The sequence below is a fragment of the Chamaea fasciata genome, unplaced genomic scaffold (genome assembly GCF_029207755.1).
Source record: "Chamaea fasciata isolate MVZ Bird 193981 ecotype frontalis unplaced genomic scaffold, bChaFas1.0.hap1 SCAF_26, whole genome shotgun sequence".
Classification (NCBI taxonomy): Eukaryota; Metazoa; Chordata; class Aves; order Passeriformes; family Sylviidae; genus Chamaea; species Chamaea fasciata.
In genome coordinates this window covers 1,801,017-1,823,764 of record NW_027094111.1, presented here as the reverse complement: position 1 = coordinate 1,823,764, position 22,748 = coordinate 1,801,017, and the positions used below count along the sequence as shown (strand labels likewise).

The 22,748-nt window shown below is 50.0% G+C and overlaps 3 protein-coding genes across 7 annotated transcripts; 1 reads left to right on the top strand and 2 right to left on the bottom strand.

The window, feature by feature from the left end:
• Positions 1 to 722: 722 nt before the first annotated feature.
• ZBTB8OS (zinc finger and BTB domain containing 8 opposite strand) lies at positions 723 to 6,872 on the bottom strand. 2 transcript variants are annotated; one of them, XM_066204518.1, is made up of 8 exons: positions 6,550 to 6,872; positions 5,339 to 5,509; positions 4,071 to 4,095; positions 3,358 to 3,479; positions 3,112 to 3,194; positions 2,798 to 2,850; positions 2,593 to 2,629; positions 723 to 1,932 (listed from the first exon to the last, which is right to left on the bottom strand). In XM_066204518.1, exons 2-8 carry the CDS (start codon positions 5,424 to 5,426, stop codon positions 1,846 to 1,848), a joined length of 495 nt encoding a protein of 164 aa, XP_066060615.1. In that variant the 5' UTR covers positions 5,427 to 5,509; positions 6,550 to 6,872; the 3' UTR covers positions 723 to 1,845. The 2 variants fall into 2 exon arrangements, with proteins under 2 accessions (XP_066060615.1, XP_066060616.1); XM_066204519.1 differs by lacking the exon at positions 6,550 to 6,872 and adding an exon at positions 6,465 to 6,524.
• Positions 6,873 to 7,010: 138 nt separating this feature from the next.
• RBBP4 (RB binding protein 4, chromatin remodeling factor) lies at positions 7,011 to 14,794 on the top strand. 2 transcript variants are annotated; one of them, XM_066204254.1, is made up of 12 exons: positions 7,011 to 7,166; positions 8,247 to 8,391; positions 8,660 to 8,805; positions 9,782 to 9,955; positions 10,598 to 10,713; positions 10,851 to 11,011; positions 11,123 to 11,249; positions 11,357 to 11,434; positions 12,469 to 12,545; positions 12,648 to 12,705; positions 12,800 to 12,910; positions 13,650 to 14,794. In XM_066204254.1, the coding sequence occupies exons 1-12, from the start codon at positions 7,151 to 7,153 to the stop codon at positions 13,713 to 13,715; spliced, it is 1,275 nt and encodes a 424-aa protein (XP_066060351.1). In that variant the 5' UTR covers positions 7,011 to 7,150; the 3' UTR covers positions 13,716 to 14,794. The 2 variants fall into 2 exon arrangements, with proteins under 2 accessions (XP_066060351.1, XP_066060350.1); XM_066204253.1 differs by having other exon boundaries at positions 8,244 to 8,391.
• SYNC (syncoilin, intermediate filament protein) lies at positions 14,521 to 22,249 on the bottom strand. 3 transcript variants are annotated; one of them, XM_066204252.1, is made up of 4 exons: positions 21,806 to 22,249; positions 18,093 to 19,491; positions 16,755 to 16,879; positions 14,521 to 15,755 (listed from the first exon to the last, which is right to left on the bottom strand). In XM_066204252.1, the coding sequence occupies exons 2-4, from the start codon at positions 19,482 to 19,484 to the stop codon at positions 15,692 to 15,694; spliced, it is 1,581 nt and encodes a 526-aa protein (XP_066060349.1). In that variant the 5' UTR covers positions 19,485 to 19,491; positions 21,806 to 22,249; the 3' UTR covers positions 14,521 to 15,691. The 3 variants fall into 3 exon arrangements, with proteins under 3 accessions (XP_066060349.1, XP_066060348.1, XP_066060347.1); XM_066204251.1 differs by lacking the exon at positions 21,806 to 22,249 and adding an exon at positions 20,776 to 20,932; XM_066204250.1 differs by lacking the exon at positions 21,806 to 22,249 and adding an exon at positions 20,183 to 20,330.
• Between the last annotated feature and the right edge of the window lie 499 nt (positions 22,250 to 22,748).

Here is a 22,748-nt window from a genome sequence, read left to right as displayed (position 1 = left end):
ACTGCCCCTCAGCCCCTCAGTGTCCATCTCCCCACAGACACTGCCCCTCAGCCCCTCAGTGTCCATCTCCCCACAGACACTGCCCCTCAGCCCCTCAGTGTCCATCTCCCCACAGACACTGCCCCTCAGCATCCATCTCCCCACAGGCACTGCCCCTCAGCCCCTCAGTGTCCATCTCCCCACAGACACTGCCCCTCAGTGTCCATCTCCCCACAGGCACTGCCCCTCAGCCCCTCAGTGTCCATCTCCCCACAGGCACTGCCCCTCAGTGTCCATCTCCCCACAGGCACTGCCCCTCAGTGTCCATCTCCCCACAGACACTGCCCCTCAGCCCCTCAGTGTCCATCTCCCCACAGACACTGCCCCTCAGCCCCTCAGTGTCCATCTCCCCTCAGCCCCCTCAGGCTGTGGAGAACAAGCGCCACCCCAACTCGACGCCCGATTGGCCGCCGCAGTCACGTGACCCACCCCGCCAATGACATTCCCGAGCGGCCTCTGAGGGGCCGCAATGGCGGCCGCGCCCTCACGGCCTGTGAGCTCTGCCCGAGATAAAGAAACCCCAAGTTGTCAAACTCACACTTATTTTGTACCATTAAAATTTTGTACCATGTTGCAATTCTTATGGATAAAAAAACCCAGTCTGCTCACCTTAGCGGGGGAACACAGCACAAACATAATTCATTCGTGTCTGAACTCACTGGTCAAGATCACTCACAAAACCATCAGGTGTTTCAGTGCGAGTTTTATTTCGGCACTGAGGCTTGCTTAAAAAATAAGAGGGGTTTTATCCCTCAGTCTTTACAATATGGAAATAAAACCAGAACAATTTAAGATGACTTTATAAGATGAGACACCACAGTGAGGCACTTGGAGCATTTACAGTAACAGTGCAGGCCAGGACTATGCTCCTCACATTTAAATTATATCAGCAGATAATGCACATTTGCCATCCTGCGTATAAAAAGAAACAACCCACACTTTTGATTATTTTTGATTAATTTTGATTCAGTCAAGTCCACAATCCTTTGACGTTTAAGGATTGTCTGTACTGTCCTTTTTAAAAGACAATTAGACTGACCCAACCCATGCTTTTTAAAAAAGACTCAGTTTTCACATGATACAGTTGGGAATGAACCCAGGGAAAACCTGGGGCCTTTCCATCCCCTTCTACCAGAGCAGCAAAGCTGCCAACTTTTTAGAGTTAGCACAGGTGATAAGAGGATTCCAGGTAGACAATCACATGCTTTAGGATTTCACGTGGCAATTTATTTACAACAACTCAGCACCACCTGCTGGCACGACTCCTTTTTTAAGTAGTCTAAAAGATGTGGTGGTTTGTTTGCTTAATTAGCATCGTTTTTTTAGGTGTCTAATTTTAAACACTCAAGATTTTTCTCCCACATTACATCTGAGCTACTGCAGCTATTTTGGATTTATGGGATGTGGAGGAGGAACGTCAGCTCAGAATTAGAACATGAAATATGCAAATGAAATCAATCTAGATGAACATCATCTCCTGCCACGCTGCAAAAAAGGGAGTATTTTAGTTACCAGCTCCAATTTCTGTATTTCATACAGCCCCTAGCACATGTATCAGCCTAAAAAGCTGACTGCCAGCATCCCTGGGAGACTTCCAACCTGTACAAACTTCTCCATATCTCCCAAAACCCCGATTAATTCTTCTTATTCCCTGTCTCAGTGAAAACAGCCTGACATTCCCTGCAATTACTCCCTTCGATTTTCAGTTTTAACTGACCAATTCCTTAGTTTTTTTCCACAGGGATTAGTTTTAAGGGGCTTTCACCAGATGATGACCAATATCCACTCAACCACACTCTTCTTGCTTTAAATATCAATGATGACAAAGACTTCTGGCTTTTCATCTTCACAGATCTGCATTGCTGAGTAAGTTATGGCCTTGACCTCTGTGCCCTAGAAAAGAGAAACAAACAATAGATTTTCAAAATTATATCCCTTTTACCAGTTCAGAATCCCCAGTTCTCATCACTTTACTCAAATGCTATCCATTTTTTTTTCCCCAAAAAAGCTGTAACTATATTTGTTCTGATGAATAAGGAAGTTGCCACACTAATGGCCAGGCCAAATAGTGAAAAGGGAACTTTTTCCCCTTTTTTATTGCCTCTCAATACCACAAATTCCTTCTCTTACCTCTGACAGACCATCAACATTTGCTATGCTAAAAACGACACAGATCAAGACATCAGATTTTGCTTCTAACAATTCTTTAGGAAAAGAAAAGAAAGGAGAAAAGAGCAAAAACTGACTAAGCAGAAATCTGTACCAATACTGTGAAACCCAAATTCTGAATATAGATTGATTTTCTGTGTTGTCAACATCACGAAAAGGAAGCCAATTGAGTTACTTTGCTGAGTTTTGCTAGTGCTGAGGAAATGTCATGCTCAGGCCAACAGTTTCAGGGACACATTCACAAAACCAAGCAGAAAGTGAGATTCTTGAGTTCAGTGGTACTTCAGCCACATTTATATTTTGATCCCTGCAGAACTCAGAGGTCTGATTTAAAGGACACAACACCTCCTCCTCCTGAAATGGAAAAGAGGAACCACTGCCTACCTGTGGGTGTTTGTCTAAAGAGAATTCTTCTCCCCACCTGTAAAGGCGAAAAAAAACAGAAGAGAGTTGTTGTAACTTTGGTAATATTTACCAAATGCTGTAATTAGTTTCAGTGATGAGCACAGAACAGTGAGATTTTCATTTAAAGCCTCAAAGGAAGCAAGAGAAGTCCACAATCCATTTTCAGACAGTGGTTTAAGCTCACCCAATGGATCTTATTTTGAACTGCATTCGGTCAATGTGAAGCACTTTCACTTCCTGCAGAGAGAGTGGGAGGAGAAATGTGTCAGTCACACCTTCTACCTTCAGGCAGAAACTCCCAGTAAATCCCACTTACAAAGGTTATTTTCCACTCTTTAGACACCTTTCACCAGCCCAGATTGTCCCAAGCCCTGTCCAACCTGCCCTTGTATATTTTGTGTTCCTTTTTCCCCTAAAATACCACTGCATTCAGGGCTGGGATTATCAGGGAACAGCTCTGTCCTACAAATGGAAAAAAGCTGAAACCAGAACACTTACCCTGGGTATAAAAAACTCATCAGCACTGAATTTATACAGCCATTCATCCAGGAAGTGGAAGAGAAGGGACAACAGGTCATGCCCTGTGTGGTAGAAGCAGAGATTGTCTCAACAAAAACATTTTTGACGTACAGGAGATTGAGGTAATGATGCTTAATTATATTCTACTTAACTGCACTAGGGCTGGGTGTAAAGATTGAGATTTTTGGTACCTTTCTCCCTCTCATGACACTCCACAGTCCTCACCTTCTGCCTGTACCTCCACGGTATCCACAGGTTCCACGGTGCCTGTGTCTGTCATGTAGCCAAACATGGCCATGGCACACTGCTCAAAGGCTTCTTCCAACGTGTCCCCCCAGGCATGGAGCCTAAAAACACATGGAATAATCACTGGGGCCTAAAAAACACATGGAAGAATCACTGGAATGCAATGCTGGACAACACAACAGAAAGAAACAGCCACATGCAGGTGAGCGAGCAGAAGATGGGAATTCAGGCAGAGGAGGTGAATGAGCAAAAAAACCACCTGGCTTTTCTAGAAGGAGAAGTTTGTCAGAAGAGTTTTGTTGGAGAACGTGGAAAATAAATGTTTTACCAGCCAGCTAGAAAGTTCTTTCCTAATGTGGCTAATTGATGTCTATAAAAGTAAACCACACAGAAGAAATTTTGTTTAAAAGGGGGAGATTTAAAGGAGGAAAGGAAATTTCAAAAGACATTTCCAAATAACACAGGGGCTTAGTCAGACGCACCAGAGAAATACTAAAAAGGAAACTGAACATAATTCTATGGTGTCCCAAAAGCAGGAACAAAACTGACCACCAAGGTACCAAGGGAGTGACATCTCAGAGCTCCACAAGGTGTTACATCTGCAAACTGTCCTTGGCTGTTAGTCCAGGCTTAAAGCAGTGTAAGAAATAAGCAATCTGTCACCCTGAGAAATCCCAGCTGCCCACACTTACTGCACGTCTGCTGTGTGATCCAGATCTGGGGGGAAGTGAAAAGAAAAGGAATGATGTCACCAAAAGTATTTATAACACGAGGATTAAAAAAAAAAAAAAGATGACATAAATTTCTGGTTTTCTAACAAAATATTTTTGCATTCATCTGCAGATGTGATAAATCTTTTTTGTAGTGTGTTAGAAAAACTTGGCACAGGTGGAATTTTGGATTATTTCTGCCCAAAAAAAAAAAAAATCCCCTGTTTAATGTGATCATGTCAGTGCAGGGTTTGTAACCCAACAGGCTTCCATGAGTTAACAGCAATAAAAAGAAACTTTCACAAGGAGTAAAGAGTTTGTGCCGAAGTCTGCAGGACTGAAAATTATTCATGCAGAGGGTGAGATTTGCAAATATTTCCAGCTCAGTGAGGAAATGCACCTGTCCACACCCAAAAGCAGCCATTATGCAAAGAGAAGAATTTAAAACATAAGATGGAATATAAAATAGAAGGCAAACTTTGCTCCTGAAGCATGATTAACATCCCATGTATCCAGCTGTACATGCACCTCATTTATATTTATCCGGAGGGATGAAAGAGATGCAAAATTCCAGCAGAACTAAGTTGGGAAGTGAAATAAATGCTCACTTCAACTGAAAAATTGTTCTTGGTGCTGTTTAAAGAGATCACAGGCTATTAAAGGGCTCTCAACAACGGTCTCTAAAGCAAACAAATTCCTTTGGATGCAAAAGAGGGATAAAACCTCCTCCAGCTCTGGAAACTGCATGGCTGTTGTGATGTGTCACCCTATTCCTGCACTTCTGTCAAATAAGGGTCTGAACACAACCTAAAAATATAAATTCTAACAGAGATAAGAGACACAGTCCCTCCAGACAGACACTGGTGACACAAAACCAGGCAGGGAATGGTCCCCTGCCCTAAGCTGGCCCTTGGGCTGCCACCCACATCCACTTGGGAGACATTCCAGGGGTGGGGAAAAGTAGAGATCATCACCTTTAAGTCGAGTAAAACCACCACAGACAAAACCAGCACACTTTTGAATGTCTCTTCCTGCCATGAGAGGCATAAAATTTGCTAAGAAATGGCTCAGAAGAGGAAAAGTTTCCAGGGTGAGACTTAAATAATTTATTTCAGAATGATGAAGAACACTGGTCTCTCATTTCTGTATTTCCTGGTTATCTTCCTTGCCCTCACAACAGCACTTTAATATTAAGAATAATATTAAATATTAAAAAATAATAATATTTTAAAAATATTGAAGATACTCACATTCATATTTCTTGCAGAGAGGGGGGTACTTGGCTTTCACAGCCTTCTGCTCCTCGGTGAGGTTGTAATCCCTGTCCTCGGCTGCCATGGCTGAGGGCTCCTCAGGAATCCCTCCCTTCCTGCTGCTGGAATTCTCCCTCACTTCCTGCTTTCCCCACGGAGCGATTCAACCTGTTGGAGAACAGCGAGGATTCCTCTCAGCGCCAACAATTCGCGTCGTTTCACTTTGTTTTGTGTCAAACTGCGAGGAGAGGAAGTTGGGAGTTCAATCCCACACCCGGCGGAGCCAAAGGGAAAACATTCCTTATGGGAATTGGGGACTTTGGCCTTTTCCGGGAGGAATTGTGTTTCTTCTTCCTTGTGTACACTGAGCGTTCCATTCATTGACAAATAATCAAATCCAGCCCTGATGGGAACAGCTGTCCAGGGAATTAAACTTCCATGCTTTAGGTTCATTTGAATTTTCTAATTAAAATTTTTTTGGAGGGTACATCACACACCTGAAGTGTCACTGCCCCCCAAAACCCTCCTGGCATGACCTTAGAGAGGATTTTTCTTCAGGAAAAAAGGTTGTATTCTCTCAGGACAGGGATTACATTTAAACCTGCAAACCTCAAGGCACGTGTGTGGCAAATCCAGCTGTCACCTGAGTGCAAGGGGTCTCCTGTGCTCCTTTCCTGGCTGATTTTTTAAAATAAAACCATAAAAAAGAAACCCCTAGAGAACTGTATCAGCTCCCCCGTTTAAAAGTCAGATTCTCACACCCGATCTCTTAAATTGCCGTTTTCCTGTTCATTTCTAAGTCCAACAGGCACAAACTGAAGAACCCAATTAACTTCAGGCTAATTAATTTTCCTCTCCAGATTTCCAGACATCATAACCATTCCTTAATATTTTTGTGCACAGCTGAACCCAACATTCCCCCAAACAACGCAAATAATTTACAGATATCGTTTAACTTTTACACAGGAGTTGCTTCTTACTCCGAGGCTTAGAAAACAAGACACAGGATTTCTAATTTCAGGTAAATATCTAGGTGTGTTGGAAAGAGAAGTCTGAAATTGAGAACTCGGGGTATCTCTTGAGGAATAAACCCCGATATTGGTTTGATATTTGATTTTTAAACCTGTTAAGCCTCAGGCTGTGGACAGGTCCCAGGTTACCCTCAGCAGCCGACCAGAACCAGCGAATATTAGGCCTCTAAAACTCACCGCGGCACTGAAATGTGGAAAAAGGGAATATATTCGTGACTGGAGAGAATTAATAACACGCCGAGGATACCCGATGGTGTCAGGGCGGCCCTGGAAGGAGACCTCGGCCCACACACGCACCGGTCCGGTCCAATCCCACCCCGATACGCTCTGCCCACGGCTGTGGTGACCGGAGGAGCCGCAACCACCGGTTCTTCCAAATCAGGGAACCGGGAGCAAGGACCGAGAACCGGGAGCAAGGACCGGGGACCGGGAACGGCCCCCGAACCAGCCGCCCCTCAGCGCGGGGCGCGGACCCTTTAAGAGCGCGTTGGGGGCGCTCCGGAAAATGGCGGCTCTGAGGGGGGAACCCACCCACGTGACCACCGCGCGCGCGCCCATCCCCGCCCCCCTGCCCTCCGCCGATTGGCCGGCCCCTCCCGGCGGCGGGCGCTGATTGGGCGGCGTTGGCGCGCGAAGGGGTGCGCGGCGCCGGGAGCCGCACGCAGCGGGGGCAGGAAACAATAGACGGGAGCCGCGGCCGGAGGGGTCGGAGCAGCGAGCGCAGGAACCGCCCGCCCGCCTCGCCCAGCCCGCCCCGCCTCGCGCCCCCCGCCTCGCCATGGCGGACAAGGAAGGTAAAGGCTCCGTATGGGCGGCGCGGCCTCCGCCGTGGGGCGCGGGGTGCTCCCCCCCCCCCCTCCGCCCGCCGTTACGGCGTGAGGGGAGCGGGGCGGGGCCGCCAGGGGGCGCGCGGGGGCGGGGCCTGAGGGGAGCCCCCCCTCCCCCGGTCATGGCCGCCGCTGCCTCCCCGGGCCCGCGGCACCGACCGGGGAGAGCGGCTCGGGCCGGGACGCTCTGCCCGCCCCTGTGGCCTCAGGAGGGGGTTTGTGAGGCCGGGAGGGCCGCGCCGTGCCCTGCCAGGCCAGCGGGCAGACAAAGAGGTGTTACCGGCCGCTGCCGCGCGCCCTGAGGGTGCCCCCGGTTCGCTGGGGGTGCCTCCATTTCATGGGTGAGCCCCTTCTTGGGCGAGCTCCGCTTCCTTTGGAGTGTCCCCGTTCCGTGGGGGTGTCCCCTTTCCGCGGGTGAGCTCCCCCAGCTCTGCCCGTCGCCTTCTTCTCTGCACCGGAGGCTGGTGACAGATGGGCCGAGAAAGTGTTTTGAGAGTGACAAGGCAGCATAAGGAGCCTTGGGAAACTGGATTCTGGGAACAAGTAGTTCAAGGCTGCACCCAGACCGGTCTGTTAAACGGCAATTGCTGGATCTCCTGCATTTAAACATCTGGGGTTTGCCTCCCTGTGTGCTGCGTCTCAGAATTTTATTGTGCTGCTCTAACAACATCGTCATCAAATCATCCCAGAATGGATTGGGCTGGAAGGAACCTTAAACTCATCCCATTCCCCCCCTGCCATGGTCAGGGCACCCTCCACTATCCCAAGTTGCTCCAAGTCCCGTCAAGCCTGCCCTGAGACACTTCCAGGGACGAAATTTGACATAGTTAATATTAATTCTCTGCCAAATATCCAGAGGAAAGGATTAGCATGTGCAACAGGGGATTTTTAACCATTTAATAACTACTCCAGTAGAGCAAATAGCAAACCAGGGTGTGATTGATGCACTTGACTCTAATCCATTCCCTGCCCACAACGCTGCGTGTCTGTAAATACATCTATAAATAATTAATTATGTGTATTTCTTGAACAAAACCACTTCAGCAGCCTTTGATGATGCAGTGGAAGAGCGTGTGATCAACGAGGAATATAAAATATGGAAAAAGAACACCCCCTTCCTGTATGATTTGGTGATGACCCATGCCCTGGAGTGGCCCAGCTTGACTGCCCAGTGGCTTCCTGATGTCACAAGGTAAAGGGACCCTTCTTCTAACTCTTTTAATCAGAATAAACAGCAAATCCAGGATTATGCTGAGACTTTTAGGTTGAAATCACACAATCCCAAGCTGGTTTGGGCGGGAGGGGACCTGAAATCTCATCCAGGGTCACCTTCCACTATCCCAGGCAGCTCCAAGCCTCCCAGAGATGTGGCAGCTGCTAACTTCTCCTGTGCCAGAACCTCCCCATCTTCACAGGGAAGCGATTTTTGTGATCTTTCTTTTGTTTCTCTTCCCCTGCAGACCTGAAGGCAAAGATTTCAGCATCCACAGGTTGGTGCTGGGCACCCACACCTCAGATGAACAAAACCACCTGGTGATTGCCAGCGTGCAGCTGCCCAACGACGATGCCCAGTTTGATGCTTCCCACTATGACAGCGAGAAAGGAGGTGAGAGCCCAAAAAAAAGGAGATTTTTAACCTTTTTTCCCCTTCCATTCTCAACAGAAGATTTGTTTTTCTCTAAAGTTCAGGCAGCAAAGCTGAGTTTTTACTTCTAAAATAATTTATTTCTAAGTGGTGCCTCCTTAATAGACAAATAGTCTGGGTTTTGAATGTTTTAAATAATCTAATGATGGAAACAGAAGGTGGAGGTTAATTGCAACAGTATTTGTGTGTGGGAAAACCTCTCCCTTCCCTCTTTCTCAGAAACTGACCTTGAATCCCAAAGGATTCCCAGCAGCGCTTTTAATTGCTATTTTTATTGCCACATTGGTAAAGTCATGCAAAAAAATTTTACACAAGTGTAAAAGAATGGTTTTTTTGTATCAGAGGAGTGTAACATTTCAAACATTCTTCATTTGTGAGTTCTGCTGCCTGATTGCTGTCCCAGCCCCTCTGGGGTGAAATTATGTTTTATTCCATGTATCAAACTAGAATTTGATGCTTTGTAACCTTTGTGGCTGTCTCAAGTTAGACATTTCTCCTGTTTGCTTGGCTGAATCAATCTTTCCACCTGGTGAAAGTCCTTCATGATCCAATGTTTGCTCTTCTTTTTACAGGAAGTTTGGATTGTGCAATGAGTATTTTGATCTTTGGGCTTCTTTAAGTTATTTATGAACACGGGGTTGTCTAATAAATACTTGTTTCTATTCTGTTTTGGTATTTCTCCAAAACATTGTAAATTAATTTTAAAATAATCCAGAACTCGTTCTTTTTTGCCCAAATTTTGCAGTTTTATGAATTATTAAGTTTTTTTATGTATGAAGATAAGGCAGTTTTAACAAGCTGTATCACAATCCTAAGATTACAATTTGTTTTTACCACGCCTTTGTCTATTCCGAGAGCTCTGTAGCAAAGCTCGAATCAAACTCCTTGCGCCTCGTTCTGAAACTGGCTTATTATTCACAACTCTCTTTATTCCTAGAGTTTGGAGGCTTTGGCTCAGTGAGTGGGAAAATTGAAATTGAGATCAAGATAAACCACGAGGGCGAGGTGAACAGAGCCCGTTACATGCCCCAGAACCCCTGCATCATCGCCACCAAGACTCCCTCCAGCGATGTCCTGGTCTTTGATTACACCAAACACCCCTCCAAACCAGGTCTGTGCTTCAGACACCACCCAGCTCATCCCCCAAGGGGGTAAAAAGAGGTTTGAAAGATGCTGTGGGTTGCCCCTTATTTGGGATTTTAGGGCTCAGTGGGTGTTTGTTGGAGTGGTTGTTTTGTAAGAAGTTTAAACAGTTGTATCCAAATGTATCCTTGGGGAAGGAAACACTTTCCTGTGCTTCCACTGCTTGTTTTGTCACCTCACTGTGAGATGTTCGAGGTGGTAGAAGGTGGGTTTTTTGGAAACTAGGATTGGTTTGGTGGGTAGCTGAGCCATTCCCCTGATATCCTGCAAATATATTAACAGTCATTTACCTATGAGCTCCTCAAGATTGTTTAAAGTAACTCCTTTTGCCACTCGTGGGGAGGACCAAAAGCACCTTCCTCACTTCAAAAGTGCAGCTGGGAGTTGATGAGAGGAAGAAAAATATCCCATTTTCTATTGCTGGGTGTTCAGGAGGAGTTTTTTAAGCACTAACAGCTGAGCTGCTCTTCCTCCCTCCAGCTGCAACTCGGGCCAAAGCATGGAGGTGGCAACTGGGTTAAAATAAAGTTAAATAAACTTAATCCCAGCTATCCCAGGATGTGCTAGGAATGATTCCAGCCACTGGGATCTTTACCCTGCCTTGTTGCAGATCCTTCTGGAGAGTGCAACCCAGACCTGCGTCTCCGTGGGCACCAGAAGGAGGGATATGGGCTGTCCTGGAACCCAAACCTCAGCGGGCACTTGCTCAGTGCTTCTGATGATCATGTGAGTGCTTGGAGCACAGCTGGGCTAAACCTGCACTTGCTGTGCCTTGGGAAGGGCAAAAACATCCTGGCTTTGAGGGGGAGGGAGGGAAGGAGAGTCCAAAGATGTAATTTTTGGACGTTTTTGGTGTTTTAAAGACCATTTGCTTGTGGGATATCAGCGCTGTTCCCAAAGAAGGCAAAGTGGTGGATGCCAAGACCATCTTCACGGGACACACAGCGGTGGTGGAGGATGTGTCCTGGCACCTGCTCCATGAATCCCTCTTTGGATCTGTTGCTGATGACCAGAAGCTCATGATGTAAGTGGGGGAACCCCTTCACAAATTGTTTGTGGCCCTCAATCTTCCTCATCTCCACTATGAGTGAAATGGGATACAAACCTTTGCTAATTCCATGCTTTCCCTTCCCAGCTGGGACACCAGGTCAAACAACACCTCCAAACCCAGTCATTCCGTGGATGCTCACACAGCTGAGGTGAACTGCCTCTCCTTCAACCCCTACAGCGAGTTCATCCTGGCCACAGGATCGGCTGATAAGGTATTTCTGCCTGCATCTTGGAGGGTCCTTGCTCGCTTTTTGGGGTGGATGGACATGTTGGTTACTTCAACAAAATATTTCTGCTTTTTTTTTTTTTTTTTCCTTAGACTGTTGCTCTATGGGACTTGAGGAACCTAAAACTGAAGCTGCACTCCTTTGAATCACATAAAGATGAAATATTTCAGGTATAAAACCAAAAATCTTTATCTTTTATCCTCACAGACTTAGTTCTACTGGAATAGAAAAGTAGTTTTTTTCACAATGTTTCTGCACTTAGACTCATATCCTACTCTTTTATCTGTTTATACTTCTCTGGGTGTTGTTTTGGAGCTGCAGAGCTCCAGTACAGAAAGAGAGTCCAGAAAAGGATCAGGGAAATGCTCTGGAGCTTTAACCACAGCAGAAGGATGAAATGGTAGCAGTGCACAGCCCATTAAATTATTCATGGCAGCAGATTGAAGCAGGAGGCCCAGGGAAATGGCTGCAGTGTTTCCATCTCCCCAGCCTGGTCCTGCAGGAAGCTCTAACACTCTCTGACAAAAGATAATTGCCGATTTTGCTGCTGTAAATAGCGAATGTTCACATCATGGGCAGCCCCTGCTTAGCAGATTAAATATTTCCATCTCCAGCTCGTGCCTTAATCAGAGGAAAAATATGTAGAGGTTTTTTTTTTTTTTTTTTTTTTTTTGGTGGAGGGATTATCAGTTCAGACTGTGTTATGTCTAAATAAAATTACAGAATCCTGAAATACCACCTTAGTGTGCAGAATTCTGTGTTCCTTCCTAATCCTGTGATCCTATTATAAGTGGTGTGTTCTGGAGAGCTTTATCTCCAGCAGAAGCACTAAATGTGAGCTTTTGGGCAGTTAAGCTTAATTACAGTGATTTCTTTTCATGTGAGAGCTGTGCCTGCTGCTGAAGGAATCCGGGGGTTCTATTTGTGCAATCCTTATTAAGATAAGGAGCAGCCAATACCCTTGGGAGCTGTTTGCACTTGCAAACACGTGGGTTTTGTTAGAGGGAAAGTTCCAGGTGGCACCTTTTTGGTGAAATGTCTCTCTTGTTTTCTGTGTGAATATTCACGATTCTTCCTGTGCTAATTGTTATTTACACATTTTTATCAGTTTGAGTTCTTGTAGAGCTTTTCAGGGTACAGAGTGAAGCGTTGGGAAATGTTACAGCTCCACAAAACCCATTTTTAAATTTATCCCTGTCTGCAGGTTCAGTGGTCTCCCCATAATGAAACCATCCTGGCCTCCAGTGGCACAGACCGCAGGCTAAACGTCTGGGACTTGAGGTAAATCCCAAATTCCTCAAAAAATTACTGATTAATTTCATCACACATCAGAAAAAGACCCAAACCAACCCCCACCTTTTTTGCCTCTTTTTATTTTTGCAGTAAAATTGGAGAGGAGCAATCCCCTGAAGATGCTGAGGATGGTCCCCCAGAGCTGTTGGTGAGTCTTTTCACTCTCATTAATTACTTTCACCTATTACTCACCCTGCAGTGCAAATTTCAAACCTTTCCCCTTCTTGTTTGCCCAATCCCAGTTTATCCATGGTGGTCATACTGCAAAGATCTCGGATTTCTCCTGGAATCCCAATGAGCCCTGGGTCATTTGTTCTGTATCAGAAGATAATATCATGCAAGTCTGGCAAATGGTGAGTTGTTTGGGGAGGTGCAGGTGTTGAAAATCCTGGATTTCAGCATTCCTGCTTTTATTGACAGCCCTCACAATTACCCAGTTTGTAGCACTGCTGAAATCTCAGAGGGGCAGTGAAATCCCCTTTAGCTTTGGCCAGAGCAATTGTTTCCAAATACTCGGGAGATGTTTTGTTTTTAAAAAAAACCAAAACTTGGAAGTGCTGGTGCAGAAGGAAAATTTTCCCCTCTGTGTTTGAGAACCAAGGATGAAACTGAGGTTTCTGTGTTATTGTCTTAAAGAATATTTGAGATTTCATTCTCCAAAGATGAAAAGGGTGCTGCTGAACAGGAACAGTTTGCTGGCCCCTACATTCCCAGCTGTTGAAGGTTTTGGAAAACAATCTTGACCTTCAACAAAACCATTTTCCTAATTTTTTCTTGTTAGTTTGTTTATCTCTAAATTTTGTTCTTGGCAGCTTCCTGTGTAGTTCTTTTAGAAAGTGCTGCTGAGTAGAGGATCTACAAAATGAATACTTGAAACACTTTTTTTCAGTCTTGCAATGGACTCTCCTTTAGCAGATTCCTTTTTGCAGGACATTTTTTGATTTATGGATAAGGTTGTGTTGCTGCTTTAATATTAATGGGATCGGGGTGATCCATATCTGCAAATGACAAATGGGCAGCACTTTCTGGGGGTGGAATCCTGTCCAAAGGGGTGGGAAATGCTCCCTCAGTGTCTCCATCCCTGTCTTGCAGGCAGAGAACATCTACAACGATGAAGACCCCGAAGGAAGCGTGGATCCTGAAGGTCAAGGATCCTAGATGGCAACTTCACCCTGTTTTTAGTCTTTTCTCCTTCTCTTCCCTCTCAGCCCTGATATTGACTTAACACTGGTTTTGAGACACACACACGTAGACTTTGTGTTCAGCCATCCTCCTGTAGGTCCCCTCAGGCTTTTCCACCCACACACTGAGAACTCACCACCCAAAAGCAAAAAAGGGCTCAGCCCCTCTCAGCCAGGTCCCTGCTGTGGCTCCTTGGCAGAATTCCTGCAGGAGCCTCCTTTATTGGTCTGGCTGTCCCTTTTTAACTGCCTTCATCACACAGCAAGCTTGGGATTAGGTTTTGTTTTCTCCTCTCTCTTTTGCTTGCTCCAGCCACAGGCTTTTGCCTAATTTAAACAAAAGTTAAATTGGCAGAGCTGCCCGAGTGGGCTTGAGCCAACAGAGATGATCCAAGTGTTAATCCCCCGACAGCTCAGAAATGGTGTGGAAGGTCTTGTCCTCCTCAGTACAGCTCAGAAGCCTTGGAATTCCTTTAGTTATCTGTACCTTGTGGCTTTTTTTCTGCCTTTGCAGATACGAGACTTGCAAGTTCTGACTTGAACTGAAATTTCTCTTTTTTTTTTTTTTTTTTGTCTCTCCTGGCAGTTCTGGGTTTTTCGTTCCTTCCTTCCTTTCCCTTTCCTCCCTCCTGCTGGGCGCCAGCGGTTTGGATTCGTTAGCTATTCCTGCAGAGCCTCCTTGACCTCCCATGTCTTTTGCTCTATTGTGTGTTTCTTGAGCTGTGTTTTTCACATCATGTTTCTTTCCTTTCTGTGAAATGGGTTTTTTTTAAAAAAAAAAAAAAACTTGAGGGAGCCCTCAAGTTGTAAAAGGTGTTTGTTTGTACCAACGGATGACCCCGGTGCCCTCAACAGCCTTGGCAGCTGGTGGAAAACAAATGAAAAATGTGGATGGGACTGCTTTTTTTAGGAGTTTAGTCCTCGACCACGAGGTCCTGCACGTCTTCCACTCGGGTGTCCAGTGCCACCAGCAGCCTGTTACTCTCCATCTCCTCATGACTAATTGCGTGTAAGTTCTTCAGTCGGAATAAAGTTTTTCTACGTAAACGCTGCCAAGTTTGGGGAGTTCTGTGCTGTTTTTTACTGATTTATTGAGGATGTTTTCAGGGAGCTGAATGTGGCCTCTAGCTATGTGTGTCCATGAGGTGCTGGTAGAGATGTTTTTTTAAAATTTTTAAGACATCAAATTGGGTATTTCTCCCCCTCTCATTTCTTCTGGTTTGTGAAATAAATTAATAAACACTTGAACCCCCAAGCAGGCACCGAATCACTGAATTGTCCTTCCCCTCCAGCCCTGCTGCTGTCTGCATTTTAACTCTGCCTTTTGCCCTCTCCACAACTGTTTTTTTGTTACACTGCAGGACGAATTTGATACAAACACCTCAGTTTGGCAGACGAATTTGGGCTTTTGAGACGCAGCTCTGAGAGTGAAAAGGCTCCTTAAACTCTGACCTTTTATTTTCAGTGTGAGACTCGATATAAAGTGGAAACCTCTTCCCCACCACCTCCTTTCTGTGGAGCATGTCCCAGTACAGCAGAAACTCTTGAAATACAAAAGAAAATCCTCTTTGCAGGAGAAGGCTTCTCTTGCATGTAAACTTGAAAAGTCAACCCCCCCCTAACAACAGCTTCCAGAACTTTCTGTGCAGCCTTAAACAATCTGGAACAAGACAACGTTTTCCCAAACACAGCAAAACATCAACCAGTTATTCCTCACCCATATCCACTGTTCAGTACAAAGATGATTTGTTCTGCTCCTCTGGGGAAAAGCAGGTGTTTTTTTTTTACTACAGGAGCAGCAGCAGCACCTGGGGAAATACCCAGGGAAAAGGTTTGGTATTCCCAGCTCCAGGCAGCTGCTGCCCATCAGGCAGGGTAAAGCAGCACGAGGAGACGTCCCTTGTGTCCCTCTGTCCACTGGTTTTTGCTACAAAGAGGAAAAATTCCGTGGTTCTAACAGTCCTGCTCTGCTTTTTCCTCCGATTTGCAGAGGTGGCCGTAGATTTCTAAGCAGCTCCTGTGAGGGGAGAAAGGAGATTTAGGCTATGGAATATTTACATCAAGGCTTTGGCTGGAGAAAAGAGGAAAAAAAATGTTGTTTTTGTAGAATGGAAAAAAAGAGTAGGGAAACACTTCAAGAGGCTGAGCCCATGGTGTTGAGAGTGTGTGGGCCCAGCCCTTCCAGAGCCCTTGGCAAAGAGGGTTTAGCAGAAGGGAATGTCATTTTTGGTGGGAGCTGCTGGAAAAGGCAGCTCAGAGCTGCACTTAACCCTGAGCTCCCCAGAGCAAATGTGAAAACTCATTAAAGGTGTCGCTCCCAGGGATGGCAATTTGTAGATTCCAGGAGTTAAGAGACTCCAGTGCTGCATTTGGGATTAAATGTTGGGCTATGGTAGGGGAGAACACCAGGGTGGTGGTGGGATCTGGGCTGAATCCTAAAAGCAGTTTGTCCCCTGAGAGAGCTCATCCCTGTGCTTGGACCAAAAAAAAAAACTTTGGGGTAGGGAATGTGTTTGAATGAGGAGGATTGGGTGGAGAAGGGGGAAAAGGAATGCTAGAGGAGCTGTGAGGCTGCAGAAAATGTTAAAGAGAGTGTGCAGCTGAGGCTGGAATAACACAACAGCTCCAAGTTGAGTGTGTAAAACAATCCACAAACTCCTCATGAAGGTTTTCTGGAGCTTTGGAAATTCACATGCAATGCAGAGCTGAGCGAAACCAGGAGAGGAGAGTTCCAGCATCCCCAGCACAGCTTCCCGAAGCCAAACCTCAGCTCCTTTCCACATATTCCTAAGGAAACCACCACTTAAATTGCCACACCTGCTTCTTGGGAAGCTGCTGCAGGAGTTCCCAGCAAATCCCTCTTTGCTGTGGGGCAAAAGGAGCCGGAATTCCTGCTGTGCTGCCCACTGGGGACCAGGAGGACAATCCAGTGCTGTCCCCCAGCTGTGGGCTCTTCCCCGCCATCCCTCTCCTCCTCCCAGCCCCTCTGCGCCGCAGGGATGAGACCCCAACCCACTTGTAGATGGAGAGCTCTCGGTGGAGGCTGGTCCTGAGCTCTTCCAGCTCCTGGTTCTTGCGCTGCTGGAGCTGGACCCCATTCTTGAGCTCCTTCAGCCTGTCCTCCAGCTCCTCCACCTGCTCCTGCGGGGACAAAAGGAGTGGATCAGCTGAGGGAGGATCCAGCAGTGCTCCCTCACTCTCCTCAGGGTTCTCCCTGTGGATGCTGCTGGTCGGGACAAGCACGGCCAGGCTGCCCCTGCCCAACTGCCCGCTTTAAAAACCTCTGGAAAAAAAAAAAAAAAAAAAGAAAAAAGAAAAAGAAAAACTTGGTTTTAATACAAAGGTGGGAATTTGGGCTGGGCTGGGGCTGCCTTTTGTCCTTAGGCTTCTCCTGGCTGCTTGGTTTTGTCCCCTGAACAACTTCGTGTGTGTTTTGAGAAGCTGCCAGAGCTTGTAGAAACCCATGAGTCAGAGGGAGATAAAGAAGGAATTTGGGAAAAGGAAAATGTGGAGGCACACCAGGGGTCCAAGAGACCCTGAAAATGCAGGACAAGCCATGGCACGGGTGCTGGTGCTTCTGATCCCCATCCCAGCAGGGCGGAGCCCGTGATGGAAGGGGAATGGCACCTTCCAGAAACTGCTGGAAGGAGGCGGCGATTGCGAGCCGAGAACAGAGAGTGTTGAAAGTGGGGAGATTAATTGTGGAGCCTCTTTGCCAAATGTGCTCTTGGAGATATTGAATTGCCCTGTCCCTCAGGCCCAGGGGATGCCAGAAATAACCCTCCCAGGAGGCAGCCTGGCCCCGGGGCTGTGGGCACACGGGTGAGACCCTTCCTGGCAGCAGGAAGGGCAGAACCTGCCCCAGCAGGAGAAGGATTTGAAAGAAAAGCCACCTGTACTTAAAGCTGGCTTTTCCAAGCGCCTTGGCTCAGTGCTGTGCTCGGAGGAGCTGTGGGTGTGTGGTGCCTGTGCTCAGCAGCATCACTGAGCTTCGGGAAGGAAATCCCCCATGCCTTCCACCTCCTCCCTGGAGCCATTTCTGAGGGGCCAAACCCAAGTGAATATATTCAGGAGAAACCTCTTTTCCAAGCTCGTGTGAAGCCCCAAGCTTTCCCACCACCTCTCTGGGTTTGCCTTAAGCCCAGGGGTTGATGTTTCACCTGGTCCATGCCAGGGTGTGGGATAATTTTGACTCCAGCTAGCAGGAGATACTCCACATCCTGCCCATCCTCACCCACCCCGCTCCTTCCCTGAGCCCTACAAGCAAATCCTGCAGCATCCACATTCCCCTGGACGCAGAGCATGACTCCCACTCTCAAAAGAAGGCAGAGTGGTGCCCTTTGGGGGCACCTACCCGGTACTGCCCGACCTCCTCATCCCTTTTCTGCTTGACCAGGACGATCTGCTCCTCCAGGCTGCGGTTCTGCAGCCTCAGCCGGCTGACCTCACCCTGCAGGGGCCTCAGGGCTTCCTTCATGCCCTGGATCTCTCCCTGCATCTCCTGCAGCGCCTTGGCCCCGGCCTCTCTCCTCTCCAGCAGCCGCAGCAGCTGGGGCTCGTAGTGCTCCTCCAGCCCCCGCCGGCTCTCGGCCACGAAGCTCTCGAACTCCACGGAGAGCCGGCGGCTCTCCTGCAGGTACAGGTTGTCCTGACGGCAGGGCGGAGCCTCCAGGCGCTGCCTCAGGGCTTCCTTCTCCTTCTCGCAGGTCTCCTTCAGCTGGGACAGCTCCCCCGAGAGCTGCCCGGCCTGGCTCTCCAGCTCGCCCTGGTAGGCGGCGTGTTGGGAGAGGTCGTGCCGGCGGCTCTCCAGCTGGTACTGGCAGGCCACGCATTCCTTGGTCACCTTGAAGAGCTTCTGCTTGATCTGCCGGATCTCGTCCCGCAGGTTGTCCCTCTCCAGCTCCACCTTGGCCAGCAGCCTGCAGGCTGCCTGGATCTCCTCGTGGGCATGGCGGATCTCCTGCAGCGCCGGCTCCCGCAGCTGGGCCAGCTCGGCGATCAGGCTGTCCCTCTCCCTCTCCAGCTGCTCCACGATCTCGATGCACTCCTGGAAATAGTTCCCCAGCTCTTCCAGGGTCAGGCACTGGTGCTCTGTGGCGTCAGCATCCAGAGGGCTGCCTGCTCCCTCTGTGTCCATGTCCAGCGGGATCCCTGCCCCGTCCGCGTTGTCTGGGATCGCTGCCCTGTCTGTGTCCATGGCCAGTGGGATCCCTGTCCCACCTTCATCCACATCCAGTGGAATCTCTGCTCCATCTGCATCCTCATCCAGTGGGATCCCAGTCCCACCTTCATCCACATTCAGTGGGATCCCTGTCCCACCTTCATCCACGTCCAGCGGGACTCCTGCCGCACCCACGCCCGCTGGGATCCCACCTTCATCCACGTCCAGTGGAATCTCTACTCCATCTGCATCCATGTCCAGTGGGATTCCTGTCCCATCTGCATCCACGTCCAGCGGGATTCCTGCCACGTCCACATCCAGAGGGATCCCAGCCCTGGCTGCGCCCTCATCCAGCTGGGTCCCTGGTGTGTTTTTCTCCAAGGAGGGATCTCTGCTGGCAGCCTGCAGCTCCTGGCTGGGGTCTGAGCTGTCCCTGGGCAGGGGTTTAGATCCGTTCCCTGCTGGCTCCAGCGGGGTGTGGGGACATTCTGGGTGTGGAGCAGCTCCTTCAGCTGCTCCCTGTGGGGCTGGGGGTGTTCCAGCTTCATCCAGCTGCAGCTCTGGAGGGGGCTCGGGCTGTGCCATCAGGTCCCTGGAAAGGAGAGGGGGATGTGAAGCAGAGCAATGAGTGTAACAGGTCTCAGCCTTTCCTCCCCACCTGGTGAGACCCCCAGAGCCACGGGGGTCCCACTGTGACCATGCCTGTGTCACCCACAGGGCTCAACGCTCTGGTGACAACTTAGGCCCAAACTGTCCAAAATAAGGAAAGAAACCCCCTATTAAAACCCTATTAAAGTGTCTGACCACCACGAAGGATTCAAACCCAGACCCCAAACCCAAGAGCTGCTCCGGTGCCAACCTGCCAGGGCCAACCTCCCCGGAGGCACCGACCTGACCCGTGCAGCGTGAGCACTCCCTGGAAAACTCGCCGGGATTTTCGCGGTGTGGCATAACCTCACGGCAAGGGAATGCGCTGCTGGAAGGCACAGGCGGCCTCCGGGATGACTGAGATGGAGCGAACGCCGCACGCAGAGAGCCCCGGGCGAGCCGAGCCGGCAGCGTCTGCAGCAGGAGGCGGCGAGCTCCGCGCTTTGCAGCGTCATCCGATCCCTCATTGTCCCCCAGCCACGGCACCTGCGGCTGCCACCGCCAAAGCCCGGCCCTCGCCGTCTCCCGGCTGCTTTTTTGGGGTGGGATGGAAGACAACAACGCTCGGGGGTCGAGCCGGGGCTTTCCCCGCTGCCGCCAGGAGCTCGGTGGGGTCGGTGGGAGGATGCTCTCACCTCTCGGCCACGCTGCTGAGCTCATGTCTAGTCATCCCCGAAGGAATGAGCGCAGGCTGGCACTCACTCACAGGCAGCCCTGGGCTCGGAGCAACGGCTTTCAGCAAAGAACTGATTTTCACCGATACTTTCTCTCCTAATAAGGCAGTTTTCGGCACTGCTGACACATCGCGGCCTCGGACTCCGCGGCGGGCGGCTGGAGAAGGGGCAGCCCCTGGAAAGGTGGGGAAAGGGCTCCTCTGCCCCCTTTTTCCTTGCCCTCCCCTCTGCCAGCGCTTGTTTTTCAAAGTTCTTGGATCCGCCTGGCATGGGCAGCACGGGAGGGGAGGGCTCCGTGCTGCCTTCCCAGCGGGGCGGGGGGAACTCTCTCCCACCCCAGGGCCCCCCAAAACTCCTGCGTGCCCCACAGGGACCTTCCCCCCTTACCTGATCGTTCCTGAGGGTCCGGGAATGCTGATCCTCACATCTCCCCACCCCATCCCTGCCCTCCCGCCTGCCCCGGCTCTCCGAGGATCCCGCACCCACGGGACCCCCTCCCCCGGGGGACCCCAACTCCTTCCTGCCCGGTCCTGCTGGCCCGGGTGGGCTCTTACCTTCCTCCCCTGGAGCCCAGCGCCGCCGGCTCTGCGCTGCACAGGGGCTTAGCATGGGGCGGAGAGGGGTTATTAATAAACAGGGCTGGAAATCAGACTCCCCGGAGCAGCCGCTTCCCCCCGGCCACCGCCTGCAGTGCCAGCTGCGGGCTCTGCCTTCCTCCGCCCCGGGGAGGAGGAGGAGGAGGAGGAGGGCGGGGAGGGCCCGGCTCTCTGCATCCCTGGCAGAGGCAGCCGCAGGGACGGGCTGCAGCCAGCCCGCATCCCTGAGGAGCAGCCCCCATCGCGCCCCCCGGCTCTTCTCAGCCCTGATTTATGGGCGATTGAGTTTGTTATGTGGTCCCTTCCCGTGCCGCTGGAGGCTCCTTCCCTGGATCCACAGGTCCCCATCCCGCCGGGGTTCTGGGCAGGGCTGGGATGGGGATAACGGGGTGCCTCCGTGGGGTCCCCCTGGGGCTCTGGGGTTTGGCTGTGGTGGGAGGGGAAATGCCGGAGGATGCCCCCCCAAATGCCACGGCCTCATGCCGAGGGTGGGATGGGATTTGTGAGGGTGCTGGTAGCACGGCCCTGCACTGATTCTCCACGGATTAAACACCAATACCTGGGGGGCCTTTCTCCGGCCCACAAAGCCACAAACCCCAGTAATGGCAGAGCACGGCCTCTGCTTCCTCTTCCGCCCATAACCCATCCCTGCCACCCTTTTCCCTCGGTTCTGGGGATGGAGAAGTTGACGTTTCTCTCTGCAAAGCCCCGTGGTGGCCACGGTCAAACTCCTGGCTGTCCAACAGCCCCACTGCCCTCACCCACCTGGGTCCCCACCTCTGCCCACCCACAGCTCTTCCCTCCCACGGTGCCCATCCTCATCCTCCCCACTCCGCGGGTCCTAAACCCACATTTGCCCACCATATCACCAACAAATACCTACACATAATTCCAGTTTTAGATACATTTTGCCACCTGGGTGTGTGTGCATCATCCCAGGGTCACCGTTTGGCCTGGCCACCCCTGGTGTGGCATCCCCCGAGCCTACCTCAGCCCTGTCCCGCTCCTGCCGTGCCCAGGAAGTCGGCACTCGCCTCTCAGGAAGTCTCCGCTTTAGGTGCCCCAAAAGCAGCTGGCAGCGCACGCCACAGCCGGCGACACCGCCCGGTGCCACCCCGCCGCTGTCACCGTCACCTTGCCCATGGCTTGCTGGCCACTGGGATGCAGAAATCAAGTTCAAAATAACGGCGCTGGGTCCGTCCTTCGGGAACAGAGCTTTAAAAGGAAAAGGGAGATTTGAGTGGTGTATTTTTTTTTTCTCTTTTTTTGGATCCCGTTGCTTTTTTTCAGTGCCACACCTTCTTTCTCTCTCTCTCTCTCTCTTTTTTTTTTTTTTTTTTTTTTTTTTTTCCATGAAGCGCCTCTATTTTTGACTCAATCAGAGAGGAATGCTGTTAATTCGCACAAGTTGGGTGTATAAATATCCATCCAGAGCTGCCAAGGGGAGAAACCTGCGGATCCCAACAACCCTTGTAGGGCCTGCAGGGGACAATGACAGCGGCGAGCCCGGGCTGAGGTTTATGTGATGAGCTGCCAAGGGCGGGGTGGGGAGTGAGGAGGCTCAGCTGTTCCCCCGCTCCGTAAGCGGATACCCCGGGCCAGGCCCCGGCACGGGGATGTTTTGTGGGTATAACCAGGCAACAGGCGGCTCCGGTGGCCCCGGCACAGCCCGAGCCACACGCCGGGGCCGGGCCGCGCAGGGAGACGCCGCCGGCAGCCGACAAGGTGGACTTTGCCCCGGTAAACAGAGCTGGAGGGGTGTTCCCGGCGCTGCCAGAGGCGAGGGGAAAAGGCAGGAGAGATTTGGAGAGACGGAGAGTCGGAGATCCGCGGCCCCAACACGGCTGAGAGGGGTGGTGGGGAGCAAAGAGCGGCTGTGGGGCTCTTCACCCCCTCTCTGGCGCCCTGGGGCTGCGTCCAACTTCCCGGTG